This window comes from Brachionichthys hirsutus, chromosome 22 (genome assembly GCF_040956055.1).
Source record: "Brachionichthys hirsutus isolate HB-005 chromosome 22, CSIRO-AGI_Bhir_v1, whole genome shotgun sequence".
In the NCBI taxonomy this organism is placed as follows: domain Eukaryota; kingdom Metazoa; phylum Chordata; class Actinopteri; order Lophiiformes; family Brachionichthyidae; genus Brachionichthys; species Brachionichthys hirsutus.
This window is the reverse complement of record NC_090918.1, coordinates 2,090,056-2,113,850: the sequence shown is the minus strand read 5'-3', so window position 1 is coordinate 2,113,850 and position 23,795 is coordinate 2,090,056. Positions and strand designations below refer to the sequence as shown.

The following is a 23,795-nucleotide window of genomic DNA, read 5'->3' as shown; positions in this document are numbered from 1 at the left end:
CTGTGTTAAAATGAACAAATAAAAACAATATGTTGAATATCCACCTTTTTAATACCCGTTCAGTTCTGAATAATATGTGTTGAAAGCGGAGCGCCTGTTTTGCTTGGCTGGACAGTTAGTTGGCTGGATGATTCGGCTGTCTGGTGAAAAAGCAGAAATGAGCTGTGCCTTGTTAATTCTGGTTATTAGTTACCCGTTGACTTATGAAAATGTTAAACATACGGAGCTATTTTTTTGTAGAATGTTTGACTTTTATGAGCTTTTGCAAGTTATTTTTAGATTGACAGTTTTACATTAAAATAGCCACAAAACTAATTTTTCTGCATTTTTTGTCTTTTTGCACTACAAGAAAGAAAAGCTCAAACTCAGGGCACCTTAATGGTGGTTTTAGGTCGTTTCGATAGTTTGTCCTGTAGATAGTTATTTTATTTAACGACCTCAAACCTTGCGATTTCCTTTTATTTGTAAAAGCAAAATACTGCCGTGCGCTTTATTTTTTGGTGAGAGAGGCTCTAAACAGGTCTGCAGTGTAGCCTGTTGCACAAGTTTTGTTTGTGTTCAATAAATATGATTGGAACAGTTAATTAAAAAAAATCTGTATCGGCTAAACTCGGGAATCGGCAGGTCAGGCTTTTTAAAGATTGGTGATCGGCTGGATTTTAGATATTGCAGTCGGTGCACCCCTAAAAGTAGCTCTGACGTATTTGCAGAAACAGCCGGAAGGTCTTAAAGGTCCCTGCTGTGACACGTGACCAGTCCACGCACCCAGTCGAATGAACTATAGAGATAAATTTAAATTATTGACTAAATTATTGTCGCTCGGTTACTTACCGCAGCAGGTCCTTGTCGTTTCATGTGTTACAATTTGTACGCCTCCGACATAGGAACAGGTTCCGTTACTTGTTTCCAGTCGGGCGACATTATGAAACGGACACGTGACTAAACATGGCTGCCGTTGTGACAGTGGAGGACATACAGCTCAATTCTTTCATTATATAAACGATACACGTGTAAAAATAATATAATCCGTCAACATGGGTTTAAGCAGGCACGTCGTGTGCGCCATGTCGGGCGGCGTCGACAGCTCTGTCGCCGCGTTATTGCTGAAGAGGAGAGGTGGGAGCTGATTTTACGACCCGATCCACGTTCTGCTTATGTTTCAAAGTGTGCGGGAGTAATGGCGCGCTGATGTCTCTCCTTTGCTCGTGAAGGTTATCGTGTCACCGGAGTTTTCATGAAGAATTGGGACTCGCTGGATGAGACGGGGGTCTGCGCCGCAGAGAGAGACTGCGCGGACGCGCACAGGGTGTGCCAAACACTCGACATCCCCTTTCACCAAGTGTCTTATGTCAAAGAGTACTGGCACGAGGTTTTCAGGTGTTGTTTTATCGGATGTTGTACATAAATAATCCACGTTATAGCTCTAGAATTATTATTTTTTATGCCACAATTTGTCTTTTGTGACTTTCAGCTATTTATTAAAGGAATTTGAGCAGGGTAGGACGCCGAACCCTGATATAATATGCAACAAGTACATTAAATTCAACCATTTCCACAAGTATGCCGTCAAAACTTTGGGTATGTATTCATGGTGTGGACTCACTCGTTCATAAATGCGTTTTAAAGCCGTGTAAAATCGGTTTAAATGTATTTCTGTTTTCAACTGGCAATTCAATACACTATTCAAATGCATGGTTAAAAATGACCTTTAAATTAGTCGTGTGCCGTTGTTGACCAAGGTGCTGATGCCATGGCAACGGGCCACTACGCCAGATCGTCACAAGAAGACGAAGAGGTTTTCCAACAGACCAACATCGCTCCGTCTACGACGCTCTTCAGAGATCGATTTGAGATTAGAAATCGTGAGTTTGACTCTTTCTCCTTTGTGAACGATTCAAAGTCTACATTTACAGCTTCTTCGTGTTCCTTGCGTCTGTTTCCCTCTTTCTTTTGTCTTAATTGGCAGATAAATTGGATTTAAAGTCGGATTCTCGTGCTTTCCCTTTGCTCAGCGGCGAGGTTGTACAAAGGAGCGGACGATTTCAAAGACCAAACGTTCTTCCTCAGTCAGATCCCCCAGGAAACCCTGCGACAAACCCTGTTCCCGCTCGCCGGACTCACCAAAGAGTTTGTGAAAAAGATCGCTGCTGAAGCCGGGCTCGATCATGTGCTGATGAAAAGAGAGGTATTTATGTCTGTATGAACATTATTACAGCACAAATATTGCTTTATTCCGGTTGTGTGCTAACAGTGCGCTGTGTCATTGTCCATCCAGAGCATGGGCATCTGCTTCATCGGAGAGAGAAACTTTGAAAACTTCATTTTGGAGGTTAGAGTATAAACTTTTAAGTATTGTTCCCCACGTTCTTGTGTTTTAATATATATATATATATATTTCCAGTATCTGGAACCCAAACCAGGGAACTTTGTCTCCATTGAGGATGGGACTATCATGGGAACTCACCGAGGTATGTTTGTGTTGTGTTCACTGACAGCAAATGTGCCGTTTTTTTGTCACACAGACAGAATGTAATGACATTTAGTAGCTTATATTGTCTACTTTGTCCTCGTGACCTTGAAATCCCTCTTCCCAAATGACTGACACTTTGACCACGGTGCGTTTTCCGTCTCTACAGGCTGGTTCACTCTGACGCTGGGCCAGAGGGCGCGGATCGGAGGGCAAAAGAACGCCTGGTTTGTGGTGGACAAAGACATCACCACTGGAGATGTGTTTGTGGTGAGACAATCTGTCTCCTCTGGAGTCACAATGTCTCCCCTGCGTGTCATTTAAAGTGTATAGCTACTTCCTCTGAGGCAGCCTCGCAAAAAACAAGAGGTTTTGTCATTTAATAAGAAAAAGTTTAACCTATTTCGCTGAACCTTCATTCTCTCGTACATCAGGCTCCAACTACCAATCACCCGGCTCTCTTCCGGGACACGTTGGGGACAGACCGTTTCCACTGGGTGGCAGTGGACCCGCCTCCAGAATTAATCAGGACCAAGATGATGGAGTGTCATTTCCGCTTCATCCACCAGATGCCGCTCAGTGAGTTTGGTGTTATCATCGCTAACACAGATCAAAGAGGAAGTAGTCGTATTTCAGCCTTTTCGTGTTCTCCAGCTCGCTGTACGGTAACCCTGAACACGAACGGCTCGGTGTGGATCTCGCTCTCTGAGCCACGCAGAGCTCTGACTCCTGGGCAGGTAGCGGCTCGCAAGCCTGTTTTACAGAGCGTCGCTACATCAGCTTGCATGTTACTGACCTTTTATTTTGCCATTCCTCCCCCAGTTTGCTGTCCTCTACAGAGGAGAGGAGTGTCTGGGTAGTGGGCGGATCATCCAGCTGGGGCCCAGTGAATTCACACCGCAGCGCGGCAGGGAGCGCTTGGCGGGGGCGGCGGCGGCGGCGGCGGCTGGGCAGCTGAAGGAGCAGCCGAGCCCAGAACCGGCCGGCTGAGATGACCTCGCAGCTCGGGTGAATTGATGTCTATCAGCAACAATCAATAGTGGATGGATCCCTGGTAATAAACACGAACTGTGTCTGAGGCTGCTTGTGATGCAGTTCTCGTTTTTGAAACCATATGGAAGCCTGTAAAGTTACTTTAACTATAGTAATACAAGAACAAGAGGATCAAGTACTGTTTTATTGTCTTTTAGCTGCTCAGATAAACTTAATTCAAGTACAAATCCGCATTTGAAGAAAAATCCGGTCGTAGAATGGTGAGAAAAATGGTTTATATAATTTATGTACCGGTAGATTATCTGGAGTGCATATTTAAAAAAGTAGCGGGCACGTTTGTGATAAGAGTAGAACTTTGCTCACCTTTTCAAAACAATGAAAAAAAAAATATATATATATATATATATATATATATATATATATTCAGCCTCAGAATCTTTCATGGTAGAGGAAGCAAACCAGCAACCCAAGCTTTCATGTATTTTTGCTACTATTGCTGATCCAGGCATTGGAAGTGAACAGGATCTGACTCATGTCCACCAGAGACAGCGTCACGCTGACATTTGTGATTTACTCTTATCTGAGAATGAAAGTAACCGTATTTGACTTGTTTATTACTTGTTTTAAATACTATAGTCAACATTTTTAGAATTACCACTCAGCTGTTTACCGCCATAGTAGCGTCCCCTCTAGACCGTTCACAACAAGTCTAGAGGATCTGTCTTTTTGCTTGTGATTAATATTAATAATGTCATTTTTAGTTTTCTACTCCTTTGTATTTTAACAGGTATTTTAACAGTACTAGAGAATGTATTGCATAATATGACTTTACCATTGTTTGAGATTGTTTGATAGTCAACAAAAACAATACATTTCAAAAAGTCAGTTGTGGATTAAATCTGGGTCGGACTTTAATGTGTTCTGAATCGTGCATTAATCTTGCATTTTGTCCAGACTGTCGGCATCATCCATGAAGTGAGCAGCAAAAATGTTACAGATAAAAACTTTGAGACAGTTTCTAATAAAATGTACCAGTTGGTTAAATTCCGAATTATAGTATTTGAAATAGTATATAGTATTTGAAATGTCAGCTTTATGCTGGATGTTTTGAAATATACATTTTGCTTGTTTGTTCTTTAAAAAAAACACTTGATGTGTTGTTTGTGGAAGATAAAATGTTCCTTAACTAGAAACTGTCAATTCTGAAACATTTACTAAATATAAATTGTAAATATTTATATTAAATAAAACCAATGTTAAATATTTAGTGTTCAGTCGGTGAGACATAGGCCTGCATTGATTGTTCCGCACCACTGGGGGTCGCTATTGTTTAACACTAACCTCAAACACGACGGGGATGTGATCAATAACAGGGAAGGTGAAGGAATATTTCGCTGCTTAAAAAGCGCTGATCAATGCAAATACGATACGATAGACTTTATTTATCGATAAGTCCTCTGGATATTGAGTTTCTGGACTCAAAGTACAAAAACAGGTCCAAGAAAAAAAAGGATGAAGATATAAAATATAAAAGGTTCAAGTATACAAAAGTACCACATTAAATATTACATAAAGAACAGTTGTGTCTGTCTACCCCTCCCCAAATGTGAAGTTAGATCAGTGATTTTCAAACACTGAGCGCTGTCAAATGCCGGTGTGTGTGTGTGTGCGCGTGCGCGCGTGTTATAACTTTTTGCGCTTTAATGTAATTAAAATGTTTTGAGATCGTCTCGATCCCCGCTTAGACAGAGATGAACTTTTTACTACTCACTGATCACGCAACAGATTTTTTTTCATGAACGATCCCGTGACGTCATCAAACTAAAGTAATAAACTTTTGGCTTAAAACGCGTCATTTGATGACGCAGAAAGTGAAAGTGTCCGCAGGATGCTGGAACTGAGCGGAGGAAGAATTCGGCATCATTTTAATTTATGAGCTGCTTTGATCTTGTTTCTGGAATAACTTTTCACTTCCGACTCCTCCAACAAACAGAAGTCTTTACGCGGAGCGACGCGCAGACGCGCATCTCTCACCCTATTGCCATAACAATGCGCTTGCGCGTATTGCCCCCCCCCCGTCAAGGCTACTTCCTAATCTCCATGAGAAAAAAATGACCCCCCCCCCCCCCCCTGTGAAAGCGTCCCAGAGGAGGAACGCAGCAGGTTTATGGTAATAAGCCTCGGAGGAGGAGAGCCACGGAGCCATTTTGTACTCATTTGAAACTCCGTGGGATACGCGGCGCTGCGCGCACTGGATCCACGGACACCATGGAGACTGCGCGTCTTTTTCCACGTTGAAACTTCACCATGAGGGATAAAAGGACGCCGCGGCGCTGGCAGAGGAAGGGTTAACCGGTCCGCGGATGAGAGAACGTCGGCGGGTTTCACAGCATGGAGCCATCGACGTGTCGGGTCTGGGTCTGGGTCCGGGTCTGGGTCCGGGTCTGGCTCTGGGTCCGGGTCCTGTCCGGCGCGCCGCCGGCGGGATGCGTGGAGATGCACCTTTCAGAGACTCTACAGGCCGGGACGCTTTTGTCCAACCTGTCGCTCGGTCCCGGATGGACGCACCAAATAGTCAGAACTTTATCTTCCAAGTCGCTCCAAAGCGTCCTGCAGGTTGACGCGCGCGACGGAGCTGTCCGCCTGGCTCGGGGAGTTCGGTGTGAGCGCACGGCGAGGAACCCGGCGGCTGTTTATTTCCGAGCGGGCTCCTTGGCGTCTGGAGACGCCGTCCTGACGCGCTTCAGCGTGTTCGTCCACGGCCAGGACTGCTTCATCAAATACCGGAGAAAGGAGGCGTCGGGTGAGCCAGACGTGCACGTGAAGCGCTCCACGCGACTGGACGCCGCGTCCTGCTTGCCCGCCGGTCAGTGCCTTCTGAACGCAACGGAACTTTTGCCCAGCTTTACGCGCAGCACCCACTTCGCGGACAGCGTGTGCGTCGGGACGGAGCTGAGCGCGCTCTTCAGCAGCGGACAGCTGCGCCTGGCCGCGGACTTCTGTCCGGAGCGCGGCGCGCAACGCGAGGTGAGCCTGGGCTGCGCGCTGCGGGACCCCGCGGGGGGGCGACTCGCCGTGCGGTTGAGTCTGACGCTCCTCGACGCGCGTCGGCAGCGCGGAGCCTTCCCAGAAACCAGCCCGAGGAAGCCGCACCGCATGTCCCGCATGTCCCGCAGGGGCAAACGACACGTCAACACGTCTCCGCAGTTCCAGCTCCCGAACTATCAGGTGTCCGTGCCCGAGAATGAGCCCGCGGGGACGCGCGTCATCACCCTGAAAGCGACGGACCCGGATGATGGAGAGGCGGGGAGGCTGGCGTACAACATGGAAGCCTTGTTCGACAGCAGGTCCAACGACTTCTTCGACATCGACTCCCAAACGGGCAGCATCGCCACCGTCCGGTCGCTGGACAGGGAAGTCAAAGACACTCACGTGTTCCAAGTCACGGTAACCGACAACGGCTCCCCGAAAAGATCCGCCATTTCCTACCTCACCGTGACCGTGAGCGACGCCAACGACCACAGCCCCGTGTTCGAGCAGACGGAGTACCGCGTCAGCATCCGGGAGAACGTGGAGGTGGGGTTCGAGGTGATGACCATCCGGGCCACCGACGGGGACGCCCCCTCCAACGCCAACATGATCTACACCATCGTGAACGGCGACGGCGGCGGGAACGGCGTGTTTGAAATCGACGCCCGGAACGGCCTGGTGAGGATCAGAGAGCGGCCCGACAGGGAGAACCGGGCCCAGTACCAGCTGACCGTCGAGGCCAACGACCAGGGCAAAGACCCGGGTCCTCGCCGCGCCACCGCCACCGTCCACATCACGGTGGAGGACGAGAACGACAACTATCCGCAGTTCAGCGAAAAGAGGTACGTGGTGCAGGTCCCGGAGAACGTGGCGGTCAACACCCGGGCGATCCAGGTGAGCGCCTCGGACAAAGACGAGGGGAACAACGCCAAGGTCCACTACAGCATCGTCAGCGGCAACGTGAAGGGGCAGTTCTACATCCACTCGCCCACCGGCGTGATCGACGTCATCAACCCGCTGGACTACGAGATGATCCGGGAGTATAATTTACGCATCAAGGCCCAAGACGGCGGGAGGCCTCCGCTGATCAACGGCACCGGCATGGTGGTGGTGCAGGTGGTGGATGTGAACGACAACGCCCCCATGTTCGTCAGCACGCCGTTCCAGGCCACGGTGCTGGAGAACGTGGCCGTCGGCTACTCCGTGATCCACATTCAGGCGATCGACGGCGACTCTGGAGAAAACGCCCGCTTGGAATACCGGCTGACCGACACGGCGCCCGGTTTCCCCTTCGCCATCAACAACAGCACGGGCTGGATCACGGCGAGCGAGGAGCTGGATCGAGAGGCCGCCGAGTTTTACACCTTCGTCGTGGAGGCGAGAGATCACGGGAACGCCGCCATGTCCTCCTCGGCCAGCGTCAGCATCACGGTGCTCGACGTCAACGACAACGTGCCCGCGTTCACGGAGAAGCTGTACTCGCTGAAGATCAACGAGGACGCCGTGGTGGGCACCAGCGTGCTGACGGTGACGGCCGTGGACCGGGACGTCAACAGCGTGGTGACCTACCAGATCTCCAGCGGCAACACCAGGAACCGCTTCGCCATCACCAGCCAAAGCGGCGGCGGCCTGGTCACGCTGGCCCTCCCCTTGGACTACAAACAGGAGCGGCAGTACGTGCTGACCGTCACCGCCAGCGACGGGACGCGCTACGACACCGCGCAGGTCTTCATCAACGTGACGGACGCCAATACGCACCGGCCCGTCTTCCAGAGCGCCAACTATCAGGTGACGCTCAGCGAAGAAAAGCCGGCGGGCGCCACCGTGGTGGTGATCGGCGCGACGGACGAGGACACCGGGGAGAACGCCCGCATCACTTACGTGATGGAGGACAATGTGCCCCAATTTAAAATTGACCCGGACACCGGCGCCATCACGACGCAAATCGAGATCGACTACGAAGACCAGGCCTCCTACACGCTAGCCATCATCGCCAGGGACAACGGCATCCCTCAGAAATCGGACATCACGTACGTGGAGATTATCGTCCTGGACGCCAACGACAATGCCCCGAGCTTCCTCCGGGACATGTACCAGGGGACCGTGTTTGAAGACGCACCCGTCTACACCAGCGTCCTGCAGATCTCCGCTTCGGACCGAGACTCCGCCTCCAACGCCAGGCTGAGCTACACCTTCCAGGGCGGCGACGACGGCGACGGCGACTTCGTCATCGAGACTTATTCCGGCATTATTCGAACCGCTCGCAAGCTGGACCGCGAGAACGTTCCCGTTTACAACCTGAAGGCCTTCGCCGTGGACAGGGGGGTGCCGCCCCTGAAAGCGGCCGCCTCCATCCACGTGGTGGTTCAAGACATTAACGACAACGCTCCGGTGTTTGAGAGGGACGAGCTGTTCATCGACGTGGAGGAGAACAGCCACGTGGGCTCCGTCGTGGCCCGGATCTCTGCCACCGACCCCGACGAGGGCACCAACGCCCAGATCATGTACCAGATCGTGGAAGGGAATATCCCAGAAGTTTTCCAGTTGGACATATTTAACGGGGACCTGACTGCGCTCACGGACCTGGATTACGAAACCAAAACGGAGTACGTCATCGTAGTCCAGGCCACTTCGGCCCCACTAGTGAGTCGGGCCACCGTGCACATCCGCCTCATCGACACGAATGACAATGAGCCAGTGCTGCAGGATTTTGAGATTCTTTTCAACAACTACGTCACCAATAAGTCCAACAGTTTTCCATCAGGAATAATCGGAAAGGTCCCAGCGCATGACCCGGACGTGTCGGATAAACTTCGGTACAAGTTCGAATCCGGAAACGAGCTGAGTCTGCTGCTGCTGAACGAGGACACCGGGGACCTGAGGTTGAGTAAGGACCTGGACAACGACCGGCCCCTGGAAGCGCCCATGACGATTTCGGTCTCAGGTAAGAGATGAGACATTTCCAAGCGTTTTTGAAATGCCTCCTTTTTTTTCTTGGTTGCTGCATGATGCATGTGATTCTTCACCCCGCTGATGAGTCAATGTCGAGTTCGGTTAAAAACAGTTTCAGCTGCCGTGTGTGCTCAGTGAAGGTTTGCTGCAGGCTCAATTCAGGATCCGGTTCTGCTGCTTTTGTGCCCTGCGGGTGATTAATGTCTTGTGTTCAATGGCTTTGGTAGAGGCAATAAAGAGGCGATATTAGAAGGCCTCCCCGCTGGTGTGGGAGACTTGTGGGTTTCTGTCACAGGTAGGAACACATAATGCTGACACGCAGGATTTCCTTCGTGCATACCAGACACGGAACAGACGGCTCAGAGGCTGAAGGCTTTCGGCCTTCTGAAGGTGTGCCGTTCATCAAATGCGCATTTCATGTCGAGATGTCTTCAAGGCTTTGACCTGAGCAGCTTTTTCTGGTTGTGAAAAGCTGGAAGAATTTGCGTTCAGTTACTTTTTTTCCCCCAACTTCGGTTAAGCAGACTTTGTTCTTGCGGGTTAAATATTAGACGAATGCAAACAGTTCGATATTCACACCTAAACGGCGAGCGCAGTAGCTGCAGCCGAGGCGGCTCGACGTAAATGGACAGAACTGCGATATTAATCAGGCGGCAGGATAAATCAAATACGCTGACAGAAGCTGGGATGTCAAGCGTCTCTTTGTCTTTACAGTCCTCCTTTGGTATTTTACTTCATCTCAGCCGGTTTCTCCCAAAGCGCATCAATCAAACTCTGAAATGTTGTCAAGGAGCTTGCAGGTTTCCTCGGCGACGCCGTCGTCCGTTCAAAGCTAAGGAATGCCAGCGTTATCATACATGAAGACTGGAATGGGATGAACTCCGGGGGGGGGGGGGGGGACCAGGCTGCATCAGAGTCCCAGTCCGTCTCAAATGTCGCCCTGAACGTCTTTCTTTGATTGGCGTTTTCATCTCTTCCAGATGTATTGATGGCTCTCCAGCTGGACTTAAATCTCTGGAAGTTTAATTCCATGTTTCATAAGGAGTTGGAAGTTCTTTTTTTTTCATGACGTCCCCCCCCCCCCCCCCTGCCTCTCCAGGACCCGTATCTTGTCTTTGTCTTGCACAAAGGCGAGACCATCCTTTTTTAAGTGTTTTATTGCCGTTATAGATGACCTGCGGAGCTTCAGCGACTCGCCACAATAGTGCATTCATGTTTGTTAGTAACACCTGCCGGCTCTCGGAGTCTCCCCTGACAACACCGGCCTCACGACGGTCCCAAAGGGGGACTTAACCCCCTTTATTAGTTGCAGCCAGGCACACTCACTTATAGATGTTTCTAAGTTCTTGCACAATCTTAACAGAGGGAGCGTGCTCCACGCTCCCGCATTTGGAATTCCCGACAGATAGATGTCAAGAGTTATGCGATCGTTACGGCTGATGTCTTGACCTTTCAACCGCAGCGTCTTAAGAAAGAAAGGCTCGAGGGGGGGGGGGATTTGTGAGCTAAACGGCGCGTCACACGGGAATATGACGGTTGGTCTTGCGTTCAGTTTTCTCCCTTTTGTGCCGCCCATATTTTCCGTCGCAGGTCCGACTGGCTCTACCGATGCGAGGCGTGACCCTGCGCTCAGGTCAACGCATGGCCAAACATTGCTGCAGGGCAAGGACTGATCTCGCTTCCTCCACTCTCGAGTGAGGGCCTCATTACTCTGCCCCCCCCCCCCCCCCTCCTTAAGTGTCTGTCTGTCCTCAGATCTTTACCGCTTCATTCAGAGTCTGACTCTGAAAGCTGAAGGCTCGGTGTTGTCATTGTAAGAGCTCTAATGCTTGCTTGTCCAATTTCACTTCAACCCCCCCCCCCCCCCCCCCTTAAAAAAGACGAGTATCTTGTCATCTTCGGACTCACAAAAGCAGCGTCTGCGCAGCCTTTCAATGCGGCGGCCTCGTTTCTAGACGGAGAAACACTTCAGCCGCATTTCTACCAATTTGTTCCTGTAAGTCATCCCATAATAGAGCACTCGAACCAGCTGGTCGATCGCCAGAAACGATAGTCACGCCCACCATCAAAAGATAAGGTGAGCCAGCATTGGCCTGTTTGTGTTTTTAAAGTGCTACCGCTGCCAGCAAAAAAAAAACTCATTACTTTCTTCCTGAAGTGGTGGCGAATCGGAATGCACGATTTTAATACCTGTGTGCACCTTTGACATTTTGGCCATTTATCTTGTCAGAAATCTCAATTGATCATCGAGATATATGTTTTGGCGGACGCTAGTTGTGACTTCCGCACGAGGATTCGTTGTTGAAGTCACAATGAGACAAAACAATTTTGCCGAGCATCCATGCCTTTTGGTTTTCGCCTCTGATCCTGTTGGATGATTTGCATAGCTTAGCTGTTCTCGCCTGCCCACCTTCTCTAACACACACTTCCTCGACTTTTTATCACTCCGCTTTCTTTCAATAGATAAAAGTAAAAGTAAAAGACGGATGAAAACAAAAGCCAAGCGCCTTCCTGATAGGACTCTGTCCCCCATTTTCAGTGTTTTCCCGTGTGTTCTTGCGTCAGGTGCTCAGATTAGAGAAATCTGACTCCTCGCTCGACTGCGATGACGCGCGACCTCTCACCTCTGCGATCAAAGCAGTACATGGGGGGCTTCAAGCAGACACTGGTGTGAGAAGTTGCCCTTTGCTCCTCTACGTGACTTTTGACCGAGCTACCTGACGGATGAGGCGGAAAGAGGAAAATGTAGGGGGAAAAAAGTTCAAGTGTGGAACTGTCTGACATTTCATTTCATAAGGATCTATGTGTTGTTAATCAATAACAGTTTCCTTCCTACATGTTTAAACCTCTGAGGCGTCAGGAGGAGCTGCAACCATCATCTGTATTTTTCACTCCTGTCTGCAGCAGCTCGTGTTGTCCTCCAGTTTGGGCGTGAGATTCTGTATTCCCGGCTTTCCACACTCATTATCTGACATTAGGAGAATCCAATTCATTCCTGAGACTTCACACACGCCTGGATTTATTTACTGTTATTTCCTCTCACATCTGTTCTTATGGGCGAAGCGCGTGCCTTGTTTGTTGTCTTAAGAATGCACCTATCGCTGGGCTCCGCCTGGAATGCGTTGCCTCTTCTGCTCGTCGAAGCTAAATCTGTCCCGAGTGGTTGCAGGAACTTCTTACTGTCTCGGTGTCTTTCTCCATCTGTCTGCGTGCCAGTCTGCAGAGTGTCTGTCGTCAGATCATGTCTTGGCTCGTGTTGGGTTCTCCCTGCTGCTGTGTGCTGTGAGCAGCTCAAACCCATTGGTTCATCCATTACAGCAGTCGACGCTTCCAGTTGCACAATCCATGAATAACAAACAACTTTATCGACTGGCGCCGGGTGTGTGGTCGATGCTAATGCTAAACTAGCGTTCAGGAAGTTGCGTAATGTCTGCAAAAGCTTGTCGTTACACACCTGCACAGGTGTAACGACGGTGTCCATTGCTCTATGGCTCTGTGTGTGTGTGTGTGTGTGTGTGTGTGTGGTCTTCAAGCTGTAGTCGAGTGTTTGAAATGCAAATAGTTGAGGATCAGGGCTGGTCACTGTCCGACTCCGCTGATGTCTGAACATGCAGTTACAGGCCAGAGAGAGGAAGGACGTTAACGCATCTGAGTCTCAGGACTCCCTTTACCATGTGTGGGGGGGGGGGGTTCTGGTTTTGGAGGTTTCCGTCTGTGGCTGCAAAGTGAGCAAGAAAGTTTGGGTTCTTCCTGTGATGCCAGTGTGAAGTCTCACAACTGTGTGTGTGTGTGGTTGCATTTTAAAATTTGCATTATGTGTGTCCTGTTGATGTTTTCTGCTGATTTGCCACACTCCTGCCCATCACACACACACACGCACACACACAGACACACACACACTTTGCATGCTGCAGGCCTTTCGGCGTCCGGCCTCGAATAGATTTTGTGTTGCGTCGTCGTATTTGAGCGTAACTTGACACGCCTGTCTCGTTTTCCTTCTTGTAACACAATTGTCTTTCTCTCGCTCTCGCTGAAGAGTGTGACATTACATGCATCGAGATGGCGCTGTGACCAGCCGGAGGAATGTTAAGTGGGAGCTGAGATGGGGGGGCTGGGGGGGGGGGGGGGGGGGCTGGTTAAGGGTGTGTTTTCACAGTTTCTAGCCCAGAGTGGATGACGTGAGGCGGTAAAAGAGGAGTGGGGAACGAGACAGCTGCTTGTCAACACAGCAGGATCGTCAATTTATGTTACTGTTGATTATCCTTCCAACTATTTTCCTAATTGAACACACGACTCTTATATCTATTATAAGAAAACCAAGCAAGTCCGTACATTAGAGACCTGGAACAAGCAAGAAGTACATGCTTGATTACTTCATTATCAAACCCTTTTTCCTTTACATTTTCCTTTGATAGGATAATCCATTAAAGTGCGACTCGGTGGTTCCCTGTTCTGATTCACCAGGCTCCGCTGTGTCACGGATGACACGGTGTTTACTTGTTGCCACAGCAACACTTTCAAATAAAGAGCCGTGCATTCAGACACTTATGTGTTGGGCTGGATGCCGTGAGGTTAGTGATATATGCTGCTGCACTGTACGTTCATCTTTAACTCGAGAGGCGATTTCACCCTGAAGTGATTCGGTTGTTGTTCATCTAAACAAGTCTCGCGTTTAAGCCTGCAGGGTCTGTTCAATGAAGAGAAACCTGCACCAGGAGCCATTTCACTTATTGAATGCACACACTAGCAAGGTCAGACTTTAGACCTTTAGACCGTCCTCTGAACACTGAATGATTTATTTGAACTCAAACCCTAAAATGAGATTTTCTTTCCCTTTAATGTGCATTTAAAGTATTTGAGAAAACCTTCACTTAAAGCTCGAAATCTGGCACTTCTATTGTGGCATTACTTCTGCAACACGCTGTGACTAAGTACCAGCCCTCGCTGCCTAAAGCGATGGGACTTGGCGTTGTCTCTGAGGAAGGCATGACGTGTCAAAACGGCTTAAATGGATTCAGCTCACTGACACAATTCTCTCCATTTCCAACCCCTAAATCTGATCAGCATGGAGATAAGTAATAAACTGACAGCGTCCCATAATGTCCCTTCATCCCGCCGCCGTGATTGTCGATTCTGGACCTTCCCCGGAATGACTTGATGCCTGATTGTGTTCACAGAGGTGTCGGTTTTAGTCACTTCCCCGTCAGCCAGAGTAAAAGCTGATGACAGGTATAATCTCGGTAGTTAAGTCGCCTTGTGTGTGTGTGTGTGTGTGGGGAACCTGTTGATGCACGCTTAGCGCTCACATCGTTGTCCCTTTGTGTCTTCGCCACTCGTCAGGGAGCACTTGACTTTCTGAAACGTGAATCGTTTTTGATTAACTCTCGATCACGCGTCCGCTCGCATGCAAAGGCGGGCGTCGACGCAGCTGCAGGCGCCTTCGCTGTTCCTTCTAGCGGCTGGCGGGCGATGGCGTCCGTGCAGGCTTCATTTCAAGGCCTTTAATTATACAGTAGACAGGATAGTGCTGTCACCCGAGGACGCTCCTCAGCAGACCAACTGCAGCGTGTGCTCTTTGGATTCTGAGGGCGGCAATAATTTACGCTGAAGGGACTCTGTTGATCTTTTCATCAAGTCCAAATTGAGATTTGTTCAATACTTTTGAAATAGCTACAAGATGAAAGCTGCCTTTTGTCAGACTTTATCGTTGGCGTATAAAAGTACGTTTTAGCATGACGGCACACAAGACAAAGATACTGACTAAATGCTGTATCGTCCAGATTCTCAGCTTTCCCTCTAAAGCTGCAGCACGAGATCATGAATGTCTACTTCATGAACGTCTACTTTAGCATATACACTGCATATTTGCAAGGATATCTTCATTTTTTTAAAGTGATGCTTGCGTTTTCCCTGCTGGAGATGGACCGTGGAAGACGTCAGTAATATATCTTGCTCAGGGGCACTCCAGCTCTCCTCTTTGCCGTCATTAAGGGTTTAAATCCTGACTGAGTAAAAGCTCATTTTGGGAGTACATGCGTCGCTATTTTTTTTCCCCCTCCTTAATGTCTCTTGTCAGTCACAGACGGCTCCTGTCATCACGGGTGTCACCTTACCCACCTCCTGACAGCGCCTTTCTTTTTGTCGGGTCTGGAAGATGACCCAGGATCACGCAGTGTGCCGAGTGTCATGGTGCTGGCAGCCAAACACGTACGTGCACCTTGGGTCACGCTGGGTCCCTGCAGGCGGATCGGCCGAGGACCCTGTAAACAAATTGAAAGTAAGATATGAGGGCGTGAGGATTGAAGCTTCGTGTGTCTTCGCCGACCCCCCCCCCCCCCCCCCCCAGGCCTCCTTGTCTTTTAGACTGATGTGGATTTGGTTTGCTCTTCCTTTTGATAGGGTGTCAAGACGCTTCTTTGAAACTGAGACATCCTCCTGTTACATTTTGGATGGGGATGACTCATGCACATAGTCTCAAAAACACGTCGGCGATCTCACACGAGTACATGGGTACAGTTGCCCCGCTCGCACACACGATCCAGATTACATACCGCCATTGGCCTTCGCTGCAAGTCCAACTTCTTCCCCCGGAGTATTAAGGCCAAGTTTCACACAAAGATCTTTTCCACCTTTTTATAGAGAAAACAAAAACGGCCTCACCCCTCCTGAAATGTCTTGAGTTACACGCGTATCAAAGTCGAGGCTCCTTTATCCTTCAGGAGCAGCTTTGACGCTGAGCGACACACACTCTAAAGTTTCCAGCGCAGCCTTTGTTGTTGTCACATTAACGGAAAATTCTGCAGGATTTTTTAATAACACATTTTTCAGTATATAATTTAAACAAAAATTATTTTCACTTCACATTTATTTTTGCTCGTGTAGCCCATCATTTCTTTTCTTTGGTTATGAAATATCTGTTTGCTTTCATTTTCATAGAGCTGGTACATATATTTTATATATACGCATATGAGTTGTGCAAACAAGAAAGAATGTTTAGCTCACATATCCAGTAAAACTTCCGATGAGCAAAGGGAACGTGACTATTTTGACATCTTTATCCATATTAAGATGTTTAGCAGCATCTGTTATAACACATGTTACACCGCTGTTATAAAGGAAACCCACACAAGCTCTCTGTCTGTTCATCCCACGTGATGCTCCCAAATGGCAGCTCTGCAGCTGCTTATTGTACTATATCTGGGATTACAGTGAGGAGCTGTTTGGGAGAAGTGAAGCTTCTTGAGTCCAAAAAAAAAAAGAAAAGTGTGAGAAGTTCATTTTCTGACTGGGAGCAGAAACTTAAAAACAGACTTGAAGATGCAACTAATCTGCTTTAATAAATGCCTTTGACTTTAGTGTCCCCACGTTTACCTCCTGAACCCTGCCCCTCCTCCTGACCCAGTCGATAATGTAGTCGTCATCTCTTAATAGGCTCTGCTTTTATGCCGGTAGATGAACCGCTGCAGCCAGTGGGAACACTAAGGGAGGCGGAATCCGCCGTAAGAAAGTAATGTGCTGTTATTGCAGTTGCCAATCAGATCCAGGATCAATCCACACTTTGTTTAGCAGCGTCAAGACAATATTGCATTTTGCTGACACGGTAGAATATCCTATTTGTGCGGCATTAACCTCCACAAAGAGTGAGCTGCAGCTGTAAGCCAAACTGACTGCATGCGAGCGTCTGCTTTATCGTCAGCCCTGCAAGGTGGAGCCGGTTCAGGGGTCAGCTCACGTTAGGCCCTCTGGAGGTCACGGAGACAAAGTGGACGGCTCAGTGGCTCTAAACGTCGGTGTGAGTCGAGTGAACCTTGACTTTCTGCAGGCTCGTCTTGACTTCAGAGTTTGTATGTTCTGCAGGTTCTCCGGGTTCTCCTGTTTCCTTCCACCTTCAAAAACATGTCATTTTAGGTGAATTGATCATTCCAAATTGACCGTGAGTGGGTTGCCGCTGTGATTGAAACTGGGATGGACTCCAAGCAACTCCCGTGACCCGGCAAAACATTGTCTTACACTTCAGAATTGTTATTTGCTGTGTATCTGAGTGATACAGGTGGAGAAGAAGGCAAACAGAGCAGTCACGTTTCCCTCTGAGGTGACCACGCCTTCAGACAAACAACTTCCCAGAGCTGACAGTCAAGAGTTGAGCCCTCATTTCCATGCTATCTTCCTTCACGCAGCCCTGTCTCTCCCCCTGGAGGAGAATACAGTGCCCTCTTAAGTTAACATAAGTCCCTTTAACACAGGAGAGGAAAAGGTTTAACAAGTCAGAGTGGGGGGTCTCTGACTTCAGGTGTTGATTGTCTTTTTTTTTTGCATCCAGGCCTTTGCTATCCACGCCCCTTTGTGTTTGTATGTGAAAGGCGATTGTCTCAACGTGTCAAGAGTCACACGGAGTTTAATGGCCTCACAGGACTGTCTCATGAGCCACTGCAGTTTGAATGATAGCCTTGTATGACAGAGGTCTTTCCATTGATGCTTTTTTTTTCCCTTTTCTGGATGACTCTTGATCAAAAACTGGAAGCTGATATCCAAAAGCAAACATATCTCGGAGATACAGGCTTGTGATATTGTCCAATTTCACCAGTTGACGCTTGTTTGCTGAGCTTTCCAGGCATCCGCTCTGATGCCGCGAGATCTTGATGCTGATCATTTTTGTGGGATCAGGGATCAGGAGGGGGGGGGGGGGGGCATGCAGTGTAACATGGATTACACCCTGTGGTCCTTGACCCATGTTTGCATGAGAGTGTGGTATTCAGGTATTCAGCAGTCACTCTTGGGAGTGGTTTTGAGTACTCGCATTACATCTGATACCTCATGTCGATCCCAGACAGGAGGAGGATGGGGGGGGGGTTAAAGCTGTCATACAGGGGTCCGAGAGAAGGCCCTCCGAGTTGAAGTATGTGTGAGATGTGAGGAATGAGTTTGGTCAGCTGCAGAGTCTGGTGCTAACAGGTTCCTTATTGAGGTTCTGGCCAACAGCTGATGGCGTTCCATGCTTGGAACACGGCTGGTCTCAAAGACATTCATCATGACACGCATACACCAAACACACATGCTGCTCCACTGCAGGAGAATCGCTTCCCACCTCTTCCGAGGATTAGGAATGCTTCATTTCCAAAGGATGGCAATGCAATTCTGTTTTACTTTTTAACGGCAGGGTACAGAGCGAGAGAGAAACATGCGTGGCCTTTGTTCACACTGCTGTTGTGAGACAGGCTCTTTTTGCAGTTTAACACCTTTAACATTCACTTTATTTGTCATTTTGATGCAGATAAGAGCTACCGGTTCGGCTCACATGTCCCTGCATTAAACGTTGAGGTAGAGCCAGGAGGTGGTTAAGCTTAACCTTAAGACTGCTATCAGAGGGGAAACAGCGAGCTGAGGTGTGTCTGAAAATCTACCGAACAGAAGAAGAAATCTTTATTTTCCTCATTGCGCATGCACAGACACACACACACACACACACACAAAACGAAATTACAATTACACCTTACAGCGCATCCACAAAATGAGAGCAGAACGCTGCGGTTAGAAGCTGTGGGTTGGCTTCAGGGCACCTCGGTGCACAGGTGGAACCATCACCCCCCGGCCACACACGCATTCATGTGTTTAGCACATAAATAGCTGCTTCCTGCTTTCTTTTACCAGACATTGGGGTCCAGAGAGCTGCAGGGCTGCTCACATCAGTGACGACGAGGGCTGATCGACTTCATCGTTGGTCTTGTTTCTGTTTTGCTCCAAACTTTAGTTCGTAAAGCTATAAGTAGGATTGCCTGCTAAATTAGCTAAATATGCAGCAGACTCAACACACACTACACACCTCCACGCCTGGTTGTGTAGCATCAGTACATATCAATCGCTCACATTTTAGTATACTCTGAATTCCAGCCTCCGCCACAAGAATGACTCCAAAACCAACAATCATAATGGAACAAGAGTGAGAGCTGTTTTGTGCGTGTGCAAATAGATGTTTAGCATTGAACAAATTGCCCTGTAGAAATAACACACACAGTGCCAGGCGAGCGTTATCATGCTTTCCCTGACAAACCCAAAAACCCCCCCAAAAAATCTTTTTTGGGGGGGGGGTTTAAATATTACATGTTTGTGATTAATTGACTGGAAGTGCAGAAATAGCATTTCAGGGAACAATTTAATTGAGTCTCTGTGGGGGCTGTTTGATGTCGGGACGTGTGCCTGCAGGTTGAGTTGAAGTCATAATTCACCCACCCCCCCAAATGAATCCACTATGGCAGGTGAGAAGGGGCAAGGGAAGAGCAAGCCAAACAAGGAGAGAGACATTTTAATTTCAGCTGTCTCTCAAACGAGCAGCGTGTACGATCTTGAGCTCGGACACTTTTGTGATTGCTGGAATACTTTGTCAAGATGAAGTCTAAAGTCTTGGAATGAATGAAATGAGGAACAATGAGGAGTGGAAGATGGCAAGGAGAAAAGACCTTCTAGATCTAGAATGGCTTTGTTAGAATGAGTTTTGTGAAGCCATAAAAGATCTCATCAATGTGCCGTTATACCGGTCAGCAAATTAGGATTAAATGTTTTATTCGAGCGCCTTCAAGTCGGAGAACAAACTATTGATTAAACCTTTTTACTTTGTGTTTGTCGATTAACGGATAGATGGAGCGGCGCAACTGTTTTCGAGAGAAAGAAGAAACCGACCTCCTTTTCCTTCCTGAAGCTGAGTCACTATCCCGCACCGTCCTTGTACGCCATGTCACTCTGCACAATACGCTGACATCTAGCTGACCCTCTGGAGGAGAAGAGGAGTGGAGAAAGGAGAGAATGAAGAGGAGGAGGAAGAACGTTTAGGCTGGGGAGATGTTCCAGCTGGGATAAAGGGTTAAAGTGAGAGAGAGAAGTAAAGTAAAATGAGGTAAATAAAAGGACAAGAAAAGGAAGGAAAGGAAAAAGAGGGGGGGGGGGGGGAAGTATTTCTTTTGCCAAACATTCCCTCTTTTTCTGACTTCAAAGAATCTCCTGGTGAGGAGGAATTATTCCTCTCCGCTCAACCGTACCGCTTTGTTCCAGTCCTCGTCCCTCCCCTCTACGACCCCCATCATGGCCACATTTACATACTGCTTCCCGCCAATGAGGCGTTCAGGGCCCCCTTCAGTAGTTTAGGCTTACGGTAGTGGCTAAGAATTTGAGGATTCCCTTCTAGTACATTGTCATTTCTTTTACGACAGGATTCCCAAACTAATTTTGATTGTCCCAATAGCCCAGAATCAGGGATTTTACTTTTGATCCATGGGACTTTACAAAGATCCCTGTTACCCGGTAACAGATAATAAAACCCTGACACATGTCGAGTAGAAACGGTCTCTGTAAAACACATCCGGACCGCTACCCACGCTCTTTCCCTGCTTTTGTTGTAATCCCAAAGAGCAGCGGGGCCAGAGAGGATTGAAACATCGAGAGGTCAGCTGGCAGCCGGCAGCTCCAGGTGGGCTGTAAGCTACTGAAGCCCAACATCTGAGTCTGTATTAACTCTGTTTCAATCTGCTGACTAACTGATGATGACTGAGGCCAAGTTTCTGCTCGGCTGGCTGACTTCATTCCTGGATGGATTTATGAATGACTCGCCGATTGGCTAAAATGTTTGGCTGCTCGATCGACTGGCCAAGAGCATCTGGACAGCTGACATCCAGCAGGCCGGAATTAAACAACGAGTTACAACATCTGGAAGTCAGTGTCGGCCTCCCAGGAACATTTTTAATGATCCTGACACGTGTGTTTATATTTGTTATAAAATCGGAACTTGGAATGGCTGCCACGCTCTCAGTTATGGATACCATATTTATTCCAGATCACATCTTACAAGCCTTGTTATTCCAGTATGGGTGCTTGCAGTGATGTTGATTTCTGATAACTGTCACTTCTCCCAACATCCACAAAGTTTCCTCTCTGCACCTTGAACATTTGATAGATTCCTCTAGACTTCCTGGAGATGACAGCTCATCTGAAAGCCTCCAGGTCTCAGCTACCCAACAGAGGGGCAGAGGGCGAGCTAGTTGGGGAGTTTCTCATGGATCATTAGGAGTGAAAGCGAACAATTATCACAGCCTGTTCTTTGACGTTTGATCCGCGCCTTCTTGCTCGGGTGGGTTTGACGGCAGACGTAAAGCTGGAGATGGCAGGCGTCCTTTTAAACTGGCCGTTTGACCTTGTAAATAGCAGATCTGCCCTTTGTTAAACAAAGAAGGGGAGCGATAACGTCACGGCTGTTTTAATAATTCAAAGTAGATTTAGGGAACAGACTTCCATGTAAGAACTGGACACCGAGATGATCCTGGCAGTCTTGATTTGACTTTTTATTTAGTTTATATTATTATAGGGACTTTGCCTGTAATCTGAGACAGACGATTAATGCGACAAGTTCACTCGAACGTTTCACACTGATACGAAATTGTGTTTTATTTTATTAGGAGGCAAATTAAACTGTCTCTGCATTTCTATAGTACTATTTTATTTTTAATCCGTGTCTTGCTTTTCCATGCTTTTGTTTCGTGTTGCTTTGGTGATGAAATAGACTAAATTGTGCATATATACTCTTTTCAGTTGAAGGAAGAACGTAGAGTGTCGAGATGAGGACATTTTTTAATGAATCTTGGGGAGTTCACGTTTCTCCAATTTGGCAGCCTGCCGCTTGAATGGCAGCAGTGTTGCCAGCAGGATGGGGGTATTCTGCGGGCATTCAGCGGGTGTCAGTGGGGTATTCATGGGTGTCGGAAGGGTCGGTGTCTCCCACACTTTGTCCTCGCTGCAGCCACAAAAGCAGCTCCATGCTGGCAGGCATCCACACACTTCAACACACACACACACACACACACACAAATGTCTTGAGGATTTGTCCAAATCTCTATTTAAATAGACACAAGTCTCATGGTTTCCCGGGGCGACCCCAACGCACCGCCCCTCCCCTCCCCTCCTCTTACCACCTTGTCTTTTCGCTAAGCTTTGTTGAAAAGAGCCAATCACGCGTCGGCTGGTAACTAGGCACCCTACTTATCAGTAACCGGCACCAACAATAACTGTAACCCTACACCTCCACAGAGAGAGAGAGAGACGGAGGTCGTAGCGAGCCGAAATGAGACGGAGAAAGAAAAGAAGAGGAACAAACATCAGAAATCACAACTTTATTCTTCAAATATTCCTTTAATCATGGATTTAGGATTATTTTTGTAACATTGTCCGCTAACGGCTGAGGTCAGTGTCAGTGTAATGGATCCTCTGGACCTATTAGACCATTCGTGGCTGGGTGGCTCTTAAGTGGAGCGGTGGCGGCTGACCCTGTGAGGAGGCCCCTCCCCAAAGAAACACCTGTTTGTTTGCTATCAGCTTATCAATGGCATCAATGCTAAGGAGTCCAGGAGGACGGTTGTGCTAATGCACATTGAAAGAGTTTCCGCATTTGCATACATGCTTTTTGTCTGTTGCACATGTTTACACGGGCAGATGGGAATGGGAGTGCAGAGCGTGGCCCACTGTTTGTGTGTGTTTTGTGTGTGTGTGCGTTCTGGCTCAGAGTTGAGGGATGGAACGGAGAACAGCCCGTTTGATCCCTTGAACGAGTGCTCGGAAAAAACACGTCTAATAATGCTAATTAGCCGACCACACACACGAAGTGCTGGCGCGAAACTGCCAGGTGAATTTAATGGGGTTTTGGGGGCAGTTCTGCTGTGGCAGCGATTCCAGAGTTCCTTCAACTTCCTGCTGATGCGAGGGGGGGGGGGGTACTAACGCTGTGTGAGGCTGGCCTCCTCTCTCGTCCTGATGTGCCGCACAACTTGCCAGATTTGCGCTCTCTCTGCTTCTGCCGTCCCCCCGTCCCCCCATCTGTACTTCACTTCTCTTTAGTAACCCAGGGACAAATGGACCGTCTGTGGCCCTATAGTCTACCAGGGCACTGAGCTAACCATTGCACCATTGCCAGCGAGACCTCAGGCACTAAAACAAACCGGGCGTTCATTTGGGCTTGTTTTTCGTATTGTCCAGCCTCCTCATCCGGGCTCATTTAGGATTGTCTGGGCCCCAAACAGTGCTTCTATTCTTTTCTCCCGTCTCTCCCAGGGATTCTAAAAGGGATGCAGATATTCAAGCCGGGTGAGTTCTTGGCCTGGCACTCGATGCCCTGAGTGCTCTGATCGAGCACAACCGCTAAGGCCACTTGTGTGTGTGTGTGTGTGTGTGTGTGTGGGGGGGGGGGGGGCTTCTGAAAGTCTGCGCTCGACTTCAAGGTGAAGGTGGAGGAGAAAGTTAAAGCAGCGGCACAGCCTTTCTGAACGCCCTCGCGTGCCCAAGCCAAAGGTTTCAGGTGATCTCACTGAGTGTGCATTGT

The 23,795-nt window shown here is 48.5% G+C and overlaps 2 protein-coding genes across 2 annotated transcripts in view; both read left to right on the top strand.

The window, feature by feature from the left end:
* The first annotated feature begins 950 nt into the window (after positions 1-950).
* trmu (tRNA 5-methylaminomethyl-2-thiouridylate methyltransferase) lies at positions 951-4,565 on the top strand. Its single transcript, XM_068755332.1, has 11 exons — positions 951-1,116; positions 1,212-1,377; positions 1,472-1,578; positions 1,740-1,862; positions 2,013-2,185; positions 2,276-2,329; positions 2,402-2,468; positions 2,637-2,737; positions 2,902-3,046; positions 3,122-3,204; positions 3,290-4,565. The coding sequence occupies exons 1-11, from the start codon at positions 1,035-1,037 to the stop codon at positions 3,455-3,457; spliced, it is 1,269 nt and encodes a 422-aa protein (XP_068611433.1). The 5' UTR covers positions 951-1,034; the 3' UTR covers positions 3,458-4,565.
* Positions 4,566-5,851: 1,286 nt separating this feature from the next.
* celsr1a (cadherin EGF LAG seven-pass G-type receptor 1a) overlaps positions 5,852-23,795 on the top strand; it is a 56,338-nt gene continuing 38,394 nt past the window's right edge. The window contains exon 1 of the mRNA XM_068755476.1: positions 5,852-9,434. Coding sequence (XP_068611577.1) covers positions 5,852-9,434 — 3,583 coding nt within the window. The remainder of the gene's footprint in view (positions 9,435-23,795) is intronic.